The sequence below is a fragment of the Epinephelus fuscoguttatus genome, linkage group LG5 (genome assembly GCF_011397635.1).
Source record: "Epinephelus fuscoguttatus linkage group LG5, E.fuscoguttatus.final_Chr_v1".
Classification (NCBI taxonomy): domain Eukaryota; kingdom Metazoa; phylum Chordata; class Actinopteri; order Perciformes; family Serranidae; genus Epinephelus; species Epinephelus fuscoguttatus.
In genome coordinates, this window is record NC_064756.1 from 29531868 (window position 1) to 29548695 (window position 16828).

The following is a 16828-nucleotide window of genomic DNA, read 5'->3' on the forward strand; positions in this document are numbered from 1 at the left end:
TATTTATTTGAGCCAGAATACACTGACGAAGAGCTTTGTGAAACTGAAGAACGAAGGAGGAGAGAGAGAGAGGCGCAACAGGTAGAGGACGAGAGAGGAGGAATGGCTGCTGGAAGGATTTAGCTCTGGAGATTGGTGGTGTAACATTACCTGTGAATACTGTGCCCCAGTGCCCACAGAAGGGGAATGCCTCTGTTGCAAGGAATGGGACCGGTTGCAGCCTTATTTTCAAGGTCTGGATGTGACCGAGGACGAGACACCTCCACCTGGAGTAGTATCCAGCTGGGCTTTATCTAGAGCTCGCCATATTTCAGCCGCGCTTTGGAAAGCAGAGCTAGATGGTAAACAAACATGGCACCACACCGGTAAGGTAAGACAACACGTTTACATGTCATTTTTCTATATGTTCTCTGACATTTATCCTTATCCTTTAACGATATGAGGCGGTCTTTGTGGGGAAAAAAGCTTGTTTAGTGGACTAACTTTGCACTTGAAGTATGCCCATTCACTTACGTTTTAACAGGTCTGAAACTATTATGCGCCCCGGCTGTAGCTAGGCTAACGGCTAACATGCTAACTATTATTTTTATGTCACTAGTCACTTGAAACAAATTTAGAACGATAGGAGACGGGTTGAAATAAACCGAAATTTTCCTTTAATACTTGCTGTATATTCTATGCTTATAGATGAGGTGTCATTCATAGTGTCCTCCGTACATGTCTGTTTCCCTCAGGTTAGGGGTGGGTGGATGGGGTGATATTGTATAAACTCATAAACTGATTTCAGGAAGAATGGTGTACATATATGTATTTTTTTCTGTTTCTGTTTACAGTTACTGCTTTTTGATTTTTTAAATGTACACTTACGGAACACTAATGAAAATAATAAAACTATTGAATGAGACCTTAAAGTAAGCCGTTCATATCTATGTAGGGAGCAGGTTCTCGTCTATGCAGTCTGCCACGTTGCAGCTCCATGTTTCTACAGTAGCCCAGAATGAACAAAGCAAAAGCTAGCTCTAGATAGGGCCATTTGCATTTTTGTATTTTCTCATCATCCACCAAAGTTAGCAGCCCCTCTGTGACGAGCAGTGTCTGAGAAACATTGATTATTTAATGTGAAATTGCTTTACTTTGTGTTTGTACCAGTTTAAATCAGCTGGTCTGTTTGTTTTGGAGAGGTGGAGACCTCTGTGGATAATTTGACGCCCATCAAAAAACCTCATGAACAATGAACACTGAAGGAATCCTCACCATGAGAAGTTTCAGCTGGTAGAAATCTGAAAACCTCACTGCTAGATGCCACTAATACCCCTAAATCTTACACACTAGTCTTTCAAAGGTCCAGTGTGTAGGACTTAGTGGCATATAACAGTGAGGTTGTAGATCATGTGTAGGAGAACTACGGAGGCCAGTGTGAAAGGTCCTATCTGACTCCATTTAGGACGAGCCGCACGTTGTTTAGATATAAATAATGATTCTTCATTCTAAGGTAACAAAAACACAATTTGTATTTTATACTCTACGAAACATGGTTATGAAAAAAAAACTGTTTGACTTTTTGGGGGGCATTTTCTTATTTCCAGTTAAACATTTCACCTCTATAGTTTTACTCTTCTTCAAGTCAGTATTTCTGATCTGTGTTGTTCTCTTCATCTGCAGTCACACAGTAGCATTCTGCTGCATGAGCTAAAAAAAAAAAAAGTAGATTTATTTTTTACACTTTATCCAAAGCTTCTTGTCTCTGTTCAGTGTTTGTTGCCATCGTATCTTCACAGCATTGTTCTGTTCTCTCTCAGACCATCAGAGATAATGTTCCACCTACTACACACACCTCCAGGGAAACCTTCAGGCCCACTCCACTCTTCTGGTTTAGCTCATTAAACCCTGTCTGGCCAAATGAACCGTGAATCCACAGCTCAGCGTGATCAACTTGAAATTTGTGCTGATCAGGCCACGTCATGGACGGTATTGCTGTGATGGGGACTGTCAGTGGCATTTGGGGATTTTACATTTTGCAGCATCATACCTCCTTATTCTTAGAGGTTAAACTTCTACTTTTGCAGCACAAATAAGGGAGAGAACAGAGCAGTAGTTTGCAATAGAAGCCAAAAAACAGAAGCTCTGAGGTACTTCATTATTGAACATGTATAAAAATGAACACCATATTTATTTTTAGGATTTTTAAGAAGATAATTAGAATTTATTACCATTTATATTTTTCAAGCTTGTTGTTGGCATGGCTGTTTTGAATTGCTTCAAATTATTTTAGAGCTTAAAATATACCAATGATAATAAAGGTTGTATTAGTTTTGGATGCTAGTTTTGATTATCTTTTAATTGCAGTAAATTAAAAAAGGAGAATTTGTCAGACAAGTGTCCCTGTGGTCAAAAGTGGCCCAGTGTCTTGCTCATGGGCACTTGATTGAAATTCCAATCCAGTCGCTGGAATCAGTGTTCACATTGTATGTTTCTGTAACCACGGATATGTTACATTTGTGATTTCATATGTAGCAGATATGCTGAAACTTTACATTTCTTTACTTTTCATTTTTTTCATTTTATGTGACAGTATTTTGGTTAACATTTAGTTTATTTTAGACATAAAAACTATTTTGTTAGGGTAATAAAAACATCACGTTTTGGCTGTAAATTCCCCGTTTGGTTGCTACAAACACAGTTGAAAATGTCCCAAACTATCATTAAAAAACACTCACCTTTTGTCGCTGCAACAACCGCTGGACACGTCACAAACTGTTGTTAAAGAACAGCTACTTTTGTCATTACAAACATGGCTGAAATGTGCCATCCTGTTGTTAAAAAAACACATTTTCTGTCTTCAGCAGGTTATACCTAGTAACAGGGGCTCATAGTCAGGGCCTTCTGGATTGTAGTTGATCTCTTTATTTATGACACGATGCTGCCCTCTACTGGTCTGGAGAATGATGTGCATTTGATACTGAAACAGGCTTTAAAACAGGCCTTAAAAATAAAACCAGGCTGTTTGCTGGTTTGCAAGAGTGTTTGGAGATGTGAGATCCTCTGTGTCACTGCAGACACATTTTCAATAACATTTCGACATTTTAAAGGCCTCCCAGAAGATAAAAGCAGAAAGACTTTGCTGAATGGGGAACTAACACAGAGACAAAACAAAGACACAACACAGAGAAAACTAATGCACTTCCTTTCACAAGGTTGCCATCTAGTGTTTCACACCAACATAACAACACTGCTTCGTGTGACACAGGAAGCTTTTACCCAGAATAACTTTTTCAGCAGTCATTCAGTCATTGTTTGAAATGAGAACTTTTATTATCTTCAGTAATAAAATCATCTTCAGCTGTAGGAAAATGTAAAAATATCTTCATTATGGAGCATATTCACATTTTTAACAATCCAAAGTAAATACATAATATCATGAACAACAACTGTGCCATCTGTAAACAAGCGGGGTGGACAGAATGAAACATATCTTGACTTGTGATTGTATTGTATATGCACTATCCATCTTTATAGTATTCAATATATCACAGAGTTATCATCAGAATTAGCAGGTTTATGCACTAAAGTGAGAAACAAGTTTGAAGCATATAAGCTCAGCACGCATGAAGCGATAGAAATTAGGAGAGAGTTAGGACAGAACAAAAGGTACAAAAACAAAGTAGCTTTGCACGAGTGTCCTCTTATGTAATCTGTGCATGTTCATTTAATCTGTACTTTCTATAAATGTATCATCTTCGTACAAGTTCTCCAGCTCTCCCTCTCTGCTCCCCTCGTTGCTGATTTTCCTGTGGGGCAACAAATGCTCAGTCATGTTGTTGATGGTGCTAAGTGAGATGGCAGATGAGGAGGAGGAGGGGGAGGGGGAGAAGGGTAACACTAGACTGTCACGGAGAACATGTCTGCCACAGCTCAGCTCATCACTTCTTATCCACACCAAGAGGACTCAAGAGAGACAACACAAAGCAGCCAACAACAACCTTGTGTGAGTATTTATTTTAGGTACAGCTCGTTGTTGAGAGCCTTGTCTCCCTTAAATCCTCTTAAAGGTTGAACAAACAACAGATGAGCTGTACCGTGTATGAGGCGTATGAGCTCAAGCTTTTAGAAAATTTACCTCAAGGAAGGATGAAGCTGAGGCGATGACCCCAATAAGCCCCAAGAGCCACTGCAAGAAGGAGATGTAATGTAAGAGGCCAGAATTTATACTCTGTTAGTTTGCATGTCAGGTGTTACTGTAGCAGGAGTTAAAAGGCATAATGAGACATTTTGGAAATTCTTTGTCTTTCAGCAGAGAGTTAGATGAGAAGATTGATACCAATGTCATGTCTGTACATTAAATATGATGCTACAGCTTATTAGCTTAGCTTAGCATAAAGACTGTAAAGAAGCGAAACAGCTATAGGTTCACTCCAAGTTACTTGCTCCTTTTAAACTCACTGAACACTTTTATCTCGTTTGTCTGATACGAACAAAAAGTGTAGAAACAATCTTTTTCTTTTTTCTTTTGGGCAGTGAGGGTGGGGGTTAAGTGCTGTACAACTATTCAAAATGTTTTAAATTTTGGACAAGATTAATTAAATGAAATATAGCATGTTATTTCAAATCACTGTCCCAACAATGTTCTACAACGCTCTATTACCCCTCCAGCCCAGTTTTGGACGCTCAGGGATGGTGTGTCAATTTACACTTGTTACATGCACTGTGTCCTTTCAAAATAAACTTCTATTTTCAAAGTAAATATACAGTTTATGCTTGTTAAATGCATTCCCACACATACATTTAGAACGTAGGTTAAAAAAAGTAACGTCACATCACATACATCACATGTCATACGCCACTAGCATGGTATGCTACACATACCAGCACACTACATTATTATTAAAATAACTCCATTAACTTTTGGTTTTACATGGGACAAGAACAGTGGTCTCCTGGGTGAAAGTGCGCCGCTTGTTTGACCCACCCACCTCCTGCCTGCCCTATGTGGACTTTTTTCGCTTTTAATACTACAGTTGTTGCTCAAAGCATTAAGAAATGAAAGTGCCTTGTGTATTTCATACTGCCACTAAATGCGTCAGTATTTCACAAAATATCTTTGTCCACACAAGAATCGCCAGTGACGGGCGCTATTGCTGTCTTCAGCAGTTTCCCCTCATCACAAAGGCAGTAAGGTACACAGGCTAATGTTACCTCTTACAAAACACCAACTACAGATATCATCACCGTTGATTTCTGTTTGATATAGGGATGAAGGAGCTCACTCAAAGATACCAGTGATGATATGGGCATGCTAAATTTTTCGCATAAGACAGCTCAATTTGTCTGTGAAGTTGTGCACCAATACGAAGTTTAAGTGTAAATTAGTCATTAGACCAAGCAGTGCTAATAAAACATTAGCACACCGATAGTCCGCCATTGTTGTTGTTGCTTCTAGCATATGCTCATTACACAAAGCGATGATGGGCTGATAAATGAGTCTTGATAAATCTTCATCTAAGAAGACGTTTTGAAAAATCTTAGTTTTAGTGACCTAAAACTCTGTTTGCCTGTGGACCAGGGGCCCAAACGTAGAGGAAAACATCCATTTACGAGAACAGAAACCAGGCTAGCTGTTTACCCTTGTTTCCAGTCTATGTGCTAAGCTAAGCTAAGCTAAATGGCTGCTGACTGTAGTTTCCTAGAAGAACAGATATGACAATGGTATCAATTTCCTCATTTGTCTGTCAGTTAAAGTGAGAAAAAGTAAGTTACTTCATGTAAGTTTCAGCATTCGAAATTTTTTAACAATATGAGGAAGCCTCCATCAGGATTTTTTATTATAGGGCCCCTATGTGGATGGTGATGGAGTGTTCAACATTAAGTACATATGTATGATATGAAAAAATAATTATGTGAATAAATAGACAAAAGACAGAAAAGTGTTATATTACAATACATCATCCCTCCAAGAAGATCAAACACTTTGACCTTCTTCTTTAAGCCAGCTGTTGAGCCAAACTATGCACTTCAGATATTGATCTTGTGTTACAGTGTCTCCTTTATTATTCAGCCACTTTCTGACCATCACACTGCTGCTGTCTGAGATTTACATATCACATGATCTCCACAGATTTCACATGTGTGGGAGACTGCAGTGGTCCTGATGGTGGTGCCTGAATAAGTGTGGAGGAGGATGTAGCTGCAGCTCCGCATCTCTTCACATGGAGGTGTAATTAGCTGCGCCAGCGGCCCCCCCACAGACAGGACTGGCTTGTTAATGGCAAACAAAAGCAGTGCAGCCATTACCGCTGTCACAGGGGGCTTCGATTTAGCTTATCAGGAGAGGACAAATGCTTTTATCTGCCTGAGTGTGCTGCTAATTTCAGGATGAAAACAAAATCAAGACAGTGTAAGAGCTAGTCAGAATTCAAAGACTGATATTCCAGGTATGATGGTAGATCTAATATATTCAATATGTGCGAGACACGCTACACATATAAAGGATGTAACTGACTGATCTATTTTTATCCAAGCATCTGCTCGCTGCTTTGTTTTGTTAGAGGCCTAATCGCAGAGCTGGCAGTTTGGCAGAGCAGAGCAGGCAGGATTTGCAGAGTTGCCACTTACGTAAGAAGACCTCCAGGGGCAGACATGGACCTCTCTGCACGTCTGCCCTGACACTCAAAGGGATTACCAAAAGACCGCTTCCTCAGCATAGACTTCACCAGAATCTGCAGTGGACATCACAGAGAGTATCAGTGAAATCTGTATAACACTTTCACACCTCCAGTAAAGTTTCCACACCAAAATATACATTTTACATGTCAGATTTGTGTTTTGTTTTTTTTTTTAACATGAGATTTAATTAATTTCACTTTGTGGTGAACTGTAAAACACTCTTCATAGTTTTTAATACTTTAACACTATCAACTATCAATTTACAACTTTAAAGGCAACTTAATCAACTAAATATCTTTCTGTGTCCCTGTGTCTGTTATTGTCTACATCTTGAGATTTGAGAGAGTTTTGTAAATATAAATGGACAAGATCTGATACAAGTCACATGCAGTGCCTCTTATGTCTTCAAGAGATAAAATATTTTAAGAAAAGGCCTTCAGGAAATCAGCTGAAATATTGTAAGTATTGCAACTGAGACATAATTAAAATACTCAACCCAGCAGCCAGTTCCGGTCATTAAAGTGTTAAATAGTGACCAGTGAGTGTGCAACTCACCACAGTCGAAAGGCTGGGGATGAGTTTAATGCTGTTCTGCACCTCCTCCTCAGTGACCTCCACCGCTGTGCAGTGCTCCTCCTCCAGAGGAAGAGGATTGGAGCCGTTCTCTGTCACCCACGCATGAAGCTGTAACAACATAACACTGTCACAATGAAAAAATAACACACACTGACAATAAACACATGGACCTTTATATAATATCAATTGGGATTTTTTTTCATTCCGGTCACCTTAATTTCAGGGATGGTGATTCTTGTTTCGGGGTTTTTATCCAGCATTCTTTCAATTAGGTCCTTCAGTTCGTTACTTATCGATGGTCTGTGGAAAACAACAGTTTATGTTTTTGACAGTAGTTCCTGTTACAAAGCCAGATTGAGGGGAAGTAAAAAAAAAAAAATAAAATCAAAGGAGTAAACAAAGTGGCGTGGAGAGTCCCTGCTGGCTGAGAGAGAGTATGAAGGAGGTGGGGGGAGGGCCTTTTGTTGGTGGATCAGGTGTCACTGATTGGATAGGAAGGGTTAGTTGATTCTGAGCTTCCTGAAACAAAGTTGGGAATCCAGGGCTGCGCACTGTATTGCTTTGTTTTCCGGGTTGAATGACATGTTTCCCAGAAACAGTGTTCGAGGTACATTTTCTCACTAGTGTCAGAGGTGTTATCCAATCAGCATCAATGTGTGTTAGAAAACCCGCCTTATTAAGGAGGCAATGTGTTTGCATTACACAATAACGCGCTAATGTCTATATTTAAATAAGCATTTTTCTATGTTTGTAGGGGACGTATGCTTTGAAATAGACATATGGATCAGAGGCAATGGAAAAAAAGGCCCCAAAAAATAAATCCAATCCCAATGACTTTTGCGGGGCTCCGTAGAAACAGACATATAAAGGAATGGAAGAAGACAAGTAATGCAAGGTAAGGCAAAATCTATTGCAAGAGAATGTAAAACATATTTCAAGGTAAAACACATGCCAAAAAATTCTTGACTCTTGGGGGGCTTTGTAGAATAGGCTTACAGCAACACAGAACATATTGTAGGGGAACACATACACAAAATAAAAAATCTCCCTGTGACTCTTGAAAGTAGAAATATTAATGTGGCTCAGGAGGAATGGAAGAAAATAAGTATTGCAAGGGAATGCAAAATATTGCTATATAATGCCTTGCAAGGGACAACACACTAAAAGATCTCATGTGACCCTTGGGGGGCTTCATAGAAACAGACATATGGATCAGAAGAAATGGAGGAATAAAAGTATTGTGAGGTTGCGCAAAAGTGTTGGGTGCAAAATTTATTGCAAGAGAACTCAAAGCATTTTGTAAGAGTGCAAAAAGAAACCCTCTTGGAGAAAGAAAAGTATTTTGAGGTAACGCAAAAATATTGCGAGAAGAAGCATATTGTAAGAGAACACAAAATATTCTCCTGACACAGGTGGAATGAGGGGCTGAATAGCTGAATTGTTAAGGTTGTTACAGTGGATATCATCATATTATTTAATTTTTATTTAATCAGTTTTTCTCTCCAGTTAAAAGAGATAGTTTTCATTGAAGAATATTGTAGCATTCAAATCATAATTGTTCAAATTATAACTGTGTTTTTTAATCAAAAGCAAAGTCGCCTGCTTCCACACGTGAGCCCACAATTTTAACCACTACTAATATTGCGTATCCTATCACAAGAAATAAGGCTGTTCTGGTATCTACATGTTTTGAATGTTTGCTTACATTTCTGGAAACTCCACAGGTTTGTTCTTGATCTTGTTGTGCAGAGAGACGATGTATTCATCATAAAAAGGACACTGCGAGACATACAAAATTAAATGATTAAAATGTTGAAATGAAATATTGGACCGGCTGAGTTATTTTACATGCTACGGGTCTTCTTACCTTCCCAAAGACAAAACAGTAGAGTGTGACTCCCATCGCCCACACGTCTAATGCCTGGTAAACAAACACAGTAATTACCAGGGCTGTGTCATTACTGAAAGCTCTCAGTAGGTGGCTGGACATAATTTCTTCATAATTTCCCACAATTAAACACAGCCTGATATGATGAGTCACATCCAAAGCATGTGTGATTCAGTGACTCACACTGTCTGTTTTCCATTCGGCTAACAGAAGAAGTTTTGTCTCACCTTCCCGCTGAAGCTCTGCTCGTGTTCAGTCATCATCTCAGGGGCCATGAAGGCCGGCGTCCCCGCTGTGGTTGACAGGAGGGCGTCCGACCCCTCAAACTCGTTGCTCACACCAAAGTCTGCGATCTTGACGTGACCGTCGTCCCCCAGCAACAGGTTGGAGGGTTTGATGTCCCTGTGGATGATCTTGTGGTAGTGCACTATGAGAGACAATGAAGAGAACATATTGATTGTCTGCTGATCAGCTAAGAAATAGTTCCACTCTACTGAAGTGAAGGCAGACATCTCTACGGCTGATATCTCCAACACTCTGCAACTCACACCAAAACCATCTAGACTGACAAACAACACTACAGGTAAGAAGAAAAATATGTACTTTTGATTTTTGGGGTGAACTGTGGCTTTAAGGCACCAGAGCTGGAGATCTTCTAAATCTACTCATAGTAGCTTTAACTCCCATATACACAAAAAAGCCAAGGTTACAAGTTCATCAGGCTGTCTATTAAATATTCATTAAATCATATCTGTAAACTTACAGTACTCTATTCCCAAGACAACGTCTATGAAGTAAAAGCGAGCCTGCTCCTCTGTGAAAGGGTCATCTGTAGGCACCTCCATCACCGGGCTGACCCACATGAGAGGGGGAGGGAAGAAAATTTCTACTTTACAAAACAATTTAAACAATTCAACTTTAATGCGACAAAATGCATACATTTCCCAAAACATACCCTTTTGTCATCAATTCGAAGGCTTGAGGACAAAGAATCAGAATTTAATGACTCCCCTGGTTTAATATTGACAAAGCTAAACTCAGTAAAACAGATGAATGAATGCTTACCCATGTGAAGTCCATCTTCATCAGGATCATCAAGCACCTGCAAGACAGGTTACATTTACCGCTCTCATATTCTATTTTACATAAATATATGAAGTCATGTTACTATATACATCCACACAGGTGATGTCACTTATTTTGGCTAATTAGTGTTTTGTCATGACTTTGTGGGACAATTTAACCCTTTATCTTTCTTATTAGTATAGTCCAGAGTAAACATGTCATTTCCAGGGTAGCTTCACCACCATCAACCAGAGCTGAGGCCTAATCAGCAAACAATAATGACACACTGATAAGCGTGTGTAAGAGCTTTAGATAATCCTTTCATGTCTCTTCTGTGGAATTGTTTTGCTTTTGTTACATGCAACAAGTGTATGAGTAATATTTAGAGGAACAATTACAATCAAAAACTGCTTTCATGGGACCCTGTAGTCAGTTTTCGTCAGGATATCATTTAAAGGTCCCATATTCTGATAAGGCTCATACTTATATATGGGGTTTCTTCTAGAACACGTTTACATGCTTTAATGCTCAAAAAGCACTTTATTTCTCTCATACCGTCTGTCTGAATAAACCTGTGTATACCCTATGTCTGAAACGCTCCATTTTAGCGCCTGTCTCTCTAAGCCCCACTACCGAAAAAGCCCAGTCTGCTCTGATTGGTCAATGTTTCCGGGTCTTCCACATCTGTGCTCTCTATGTCTCTGTACCATCATGGCAGCTGGGGACTGACTGTAACGGCTCAGTTGTGGCAGTTTCTACCTTTATAAAGTATAATTGTGACATGACAACATTATGGAGGTCCTGATGGCTCATTCAAAGACACAGTTTCTGACTACAGACTGTGTGTTTTTCTCTGTGGATTGAGCATTTTGATACTTTCAAAGTCTTTATGTACCAACTGTACCTTCTTCATGATAAACAAAGTCATGGATATCTGACTTTTTACAACATGGTACCTTCAAGGTAAACATGCTAAATAAAGACACTCTAAGACTGATGGATATATATGTACAGCAGGTGAGGACTTCTGACTGACCTCCACTAGTTTTACAACATTATGATGGTGCAGTTTCTTCAGGATGGCGATCTCCTTGTACACTTTTTCCAGAGGAAACACAGAGTTTGATCCTTGAGGAGACACGCGGCCTGAAATTACACACAAAAACACATCAATACCAACACCTCAGGAAAACTCATTCGACATTTAAGTTTCATTATTAGACTCACGCAAAAATCCACACTGCCTCATCAGTCTCTTCTTTGACACAACTTTCATTGCCTGCATGAATTTGATAAAGTAAATGATGATGATGATGATGATGATGACAAACTGACATGTAAACACAATAAATGCACAATTTATTAGCTTCAACTTACGTAGTACCGCTCAGAATCTTCATTATAAGCTAATTTTACCACTCCGTATGAACCCTGAGGTGTAAAAATAACAAAGGTAAACAGCTTTATACGTCATTTGTCATCACTTGTGTTTGCTCACTGTGCAGCAGTCATTCACCTTTCCAATCTCTTTCTTCAACTTATACTGGTTGAGCTGGACACAATCCTGCAGAAAATGAAAGGAAAGGAGAATTCATTCAGTAAATAATCTCATAAATAATACGTTGAATTAGACAAAAATCCACCTCTGGGTGTCATATCTGTAGTTAGGGTCTCCTCACATCAGCATCCGTGATGGACACACGTTTGGTCTCGATGGTGGGCTGTCGGGCCATGCGGCTCCCCCTCTCCTGCAGTGACAGCTTCCTGTCTGAGAGTTTCATGGCCCTCGGATTACTGGACCTGTAGCCGTTAGGCGGGGTTATGCGGTTGGCGGCCACGTTAATGGCTGCCACCAAGTCGGCCAGCTCGCCATTGTGCTCAGAGTCTGTGTCCGACCTGAAAACAGTGTCGGCACTCATGGTCGTTAATCCTTGTTCACTCACAGCTGAACATCCCAGAGGTGGTGTGGTGAGAATGCATCACTGCACTGAGAGGAGCAGAAACAGAAATGGAGAAACGTGATCACACACACTGTCGAGTAGATGACCGTACAGTCGGGTTTACAGAGGTGTGAAACTTGGTAGACTAAGCTGACATTCTTTTTGTCAAAGTTATGTTTTTTGTTATGTGGTAACTCTTCCTTATTACTGTGCGTAAGTGCTTCTTGCAGACGGCAAAGTCTCACACCTGAGAGTCACCTATCAAACATCAAACTTTGCAAGAAACCAAAATATTTTTTCCAGCGGATGTCTTAGTTACAACATGATTGAGCTAACTGGAGTAGTTTCATGTCGTATCCAACAACGAGAGGCTTTTAACAGATGACGTACTGATGTTAGCTTTGCTGCTGCTGTTAGCTGTCCCTGTCAGCTGCAGCCACTGATGCTTTCTAGACATCGTGATTCCCCAAAACTGAATAAATACCACACATAGCAACACAAAACTGCTTTGCTAGCTCAATCATGTTGTAACTAAGATATCCGCTGGAAAAATATTTTTTTTCACTGACCATTTATTGAGTTACTGAGTTATTATAGACACCGCTAACGGCTAACAGCTAATGGTTAGCCCAGCTAATCTACGATAGCCATGTTATTAATTACAAAAAGTGCACACAGAAATAGTTCAATCATTGTGTTTATAGACTTTACAAACATCAGATTAGTCTAAACGGGGATATAGTGACTGTGAAAAATGGGATATATATATATATATATATATATATATATATATATATATACATATATGTATATACATACATACATACATACATACAGTACAGGCCAAAAGTTTGGACACACCTTCTCATTCAATGCGTTTTCTTTATTTTCATGACTATTTACATTGTAGATTCTCACTGAAGGCATCAAAACTATGAATGAACACATGTGGAGTTATGTACTTAACAAAAAAAGGTGAAATAACTGAAAACATGTTTTATATTCTAGTTTCTTCAAAATAGCCACCCTTTGCTCTGATTACTGCTTTGCACACTCTTGGCATTCTCTCCATGAGCTTCAAGAGGTAGTCACCTGAAATGGTTTTCCAACAGTCTTGAAGGAGTTCCCAGAGGTGTTTAGCACTTGTTGGCCCCTTTGCCTTCACTCTGCGGTCCAGCTCACCCCAAACCATCTCGATTGGGTTCAGGTCCGGTGACTGTGGAGGCCAGGTCATCTGCCGCAGCACTCCATCACTCTCCTTCTTGGTCAAATAGCCCTTACACAGCCTGGAGGTGTGTTTGGGGTCATTGTCCTGTTGAAAAATAAATGATCGTCCAACTAAACGCAAACCGGATGGGATGGCATGTCGCTGCAGGATGCTGTGGTAGCCATGCTGATTCAGTGTGCCTTCAATTTTGAATAAATCCCCAACAGTGTCACCAGCAAAACACCCCCACACCATCACACCTCCTCCTCCATGCTTCACAGTGGGAACCAGGCATGTGGAATCCATCCGTTCACCTTGTCTGCGTCTCACAAAGACACGGCGGTTGGAACCAAAGATCTCAAAGTTGGACTCATCAGACCAAAGCACAGATTTCCACTGGTCTAATGTCCATTCCTTGTGTTTCTTGGCCCAAACAAATCTCTTCTGCTTGTTGCCTCTCCTTAGCAGTGGTTTCCTAGCAGCTATTTGACCATGAAGGCCTGATTCGCAGTCTCCTCTTAACAGTTGTTCTAGAGATGGGTCTGCTGCTAGAACTCTGTGTGGCATTCATCTGGTCTCTGATCTGAGCTGCTGTTAACTTGCGATTTCTGAGGCTGGTGACTCGGATGAACTTATCCTCAGAAGCAGAGGTGACTCTTGGTCTTCCTTTCCTGGGTCGGTCCTCATGTGTGCCAGTTTCGTTGTAGCGCTTGATGGTTTTTGCGACTCCACTTGGGGACACAGTTTTTGCAATTTTCCGGACTGACTGACCTTCATTTCTTAAAGTAATGATGGCCACTCGTTTTTCTTTAGTTAGCTGATTGGTTCTTGCCATAATATGAATTTTAACAGTTGTCCAATAGGGCTGTCGGCTGTGTATTAACCTGACTTGTGCACAACACAACTGATGGTCCCAACCCCATTGATAAAGCAAGAAATTCCACTAATTAACCCTGATAAGGCACACCTGTGAAGTGGAAACCATTTCAGGTGACTACCTCTTGAAGCTCATGGAGAGAATGCCAAGAGTGTGCAAAGCAGTAATCAGAGCAAAGGGTGGCTATTTTGAAGAAACTAGAATATAAAACATGTTTTCAGTTATTTCACCTTTTTTTGTTAAGTACATAACTCCACATGTGTTCATTCATAGTTTTGATGCCTTCAGTGAGAATCTACAATGTAAATAGTCATGAAAATAAAGAAAACGCATTGAATGAGAAGGTGTGTCCAAACTTTTGGCCTGTACTGTACATATATATATATATATATATATATATATAGAGAGAGAGAGAGAGAGAGAGAGAGAGAGAGAGAGCTAAGCTCTGCTGGTTTTCTACCCGGAAGTATTTGTAAACAACAAGGCGATGCCCTCTATAGCGGGGCCTTTAGAAAAAATGAGAAACCCTGCCATTTCGAAGAATGGAGGTCTATTTTCGGAAAGGCCAACACTGAAGTGTTGGTTGTTGTGTTGCACTGTGGGTAATGTAGGCACCAAGTTTTGACAAGGAGGAATAATAAACAAACAAAATAAACAATAAAAACCCACTGATATCTGTGGTTCTGCTGCATTGATTTTGATCATCTTTTAAAACTGCCCATTGTGGGTCTGATGCTAAATGCTAAACCTAATGGAGCCTTTAAGAAAGTAGTTTGCAGTATTGAAAAGTATCAACACTTTTTTTTTTGGTAATGAGCCACAAGATGCAAATCAACAAGCTGTATAGTCCTTAAAAGTTCCCTGTACCCACACAGGTGTTTTCAATTACTCTGCCTTATTAAACCTTTTCCCCTGGTGCAGCATCAAAACTGACAGGCAAGTGAGGGAAATGTTAATCAAGCAGTGTACACACACACATACACAACACAAGTGAAGACACCTGAGTAGGGGCTTTGATTTTTTGAACTACCAAACCTCAGAAATACAGTCGATACATTGTTTTACCGCTTCAAATGTATGTGATAATCTTGTCTTATTTACCAGCAACACGTAGTAGACATCCAAAGAACTCCTTATATTCTAAACTGTAACAGTTCTGTTTGTGATGGTTTGTAAACTGAATATGTCACTTTTTGTGTGATATTTGGCTACAGCAAACATCAATGACTTATGTTTATTATGTAAGGAGTCACTTGTGTTGTTTACAGCTCTTAAAAAGTTTGAAAACTATTTGTTCCTTTTGTCCAGTGTTTTAACAGAGCCAGAGATAGGACTCACAGGTACAATTAGATGTAAAAACACAGAAAATGAGAAGTATCACTCTCTGAGAAAAGTCTAGAAGCAGATAAGAACCACTGTTACCTAAATTACAGCACAGAGAACTGAAAAGCTTCTTATGTAACAGGGTAGAAAGCTTTAACAGGCAGGTAAATTCATTATACAAACACAATACACAAGACTGTGACATTGGTATATACATGTTATAATAAAACTAAATGTCATAGAAACAGGCAAAGATATAAAACTTGTTAATTAAAAATGATAAACAAGAGCTGTTAGTATGCAGCGAAAACCTTAAGCTCATCTGAATCTTCATTAACATAATGCACTGATAAAATACTGCATAATATAAAATATAAGGAGAATTATTCACCATACTCACACAGTGGAGGTGTCCTGTGTTGGTGGCCACGGGGGTTAATCTGCATGTTGCTCTCAGGAGGGGAAACTCCTCTGTGTCTCAGTGCAAGACTTTCACTGACAGGGAACATCGGCCGTCTTTAAGGATTAACTGAGGCCGCATATAGCTGAGGCAGAGCTATTCTGAGGCACACACCCACCCACACACACACTTTCACACAAACACAGGACAAGGCTGGACATCAGGAGATACACAAGACCAGAGGGTAACCCTGTAGTGATACATCAATAACACATTAACATATGCTCAACATTGAAAAATGCAACTTTTTTGATAAAATACACATACCGATATTGATATTTATTTCCTTTTGACTGAATAACTATACTGTATTTCACATATTCTAATATAAACATGAATTTAGAAAATAAAAAATAAACACTTCTTACAATAATAATAATAATAATGATAAAAACAGTTGGTATACACTCTGTATTATTCATAGCCTATAATATTAAATATTTTACAATGCATTGCAGACATTTTTACCCAGCTATTTTAAAACAGACAGCCTGTGTCTGTTTTAATCTCATCTCTTGATTCCAGTTTTGCATGTAACTAAACTGGAAAAACATAAAATACAGTGACATTTTAAAGGTTAATAAACATTAAAGTGATTAGGACTGACAGACTTTACCTGGGAAAAAAATGAAATGAAATTAAAAGAAAGAATAAATCAAGCCTATCTTTTCCCATCATACCTGCTTTGTTCTCATTTTAAACAATACTTTTTAAAAGCTTTTAAAGAAATTCCACTCTATTATAATTTATTGCTATGTTGTTTACATGGCTGTAACAGACACTATGGACACCACGACGATCCTGCCATTAAATGAGGCTTTCACTGTACCTG

The 16828-nt window shown here is 39.4% G+C and overlaps 1 protein-coding gene across 1 annotated transcript; it reads right to left on the reverse strand.

Annotated features, from left to right (window-relative positions):
• Window positions 1-3438: 3438 nt before the first annotated feature.
• camkk1b (calcium/calmodulin-dependent protein kinase kinase 1, alpha b) lies at window positions 3439-16781 on the reverse strand. The gene is made up of 18 exons (XM_049575712.1): window positions 16677-16781; window positions 15937-16125; window positions 11869-12176; window positions 11706-11753; window positions 11567-11620; window positions 11417-11468; window positions 11226-11335; window positions 10190-10226; window positions 10080-10101; window positions 9888-9976; window positions 9352-9551; window positions 9104-9157; window positions 8942-9015; window positions 7449-7536; window positions 7216-7344; window positions 6610-6713; window positions 4118-4168; window positions 3439-3788 (listed from the first exon to the last, which is right to left on the reverse strand). The coding sequence occupies exons 3-18, from the start codon at window positions 12106-12108 to the stop codon at window positions 3707-3709; spliced, it is 1434 nt and encodes a 477-aa protein (XP_049431669.1). The 5' UTR covers window positions 12109-12176; window positions 15937-16125; window positions 16677-16781; the 3' UTR covers window positions 3439-3706.
• Between the last annotated feature and the right edge of the window lie 47 nt (window positions 16782-16828).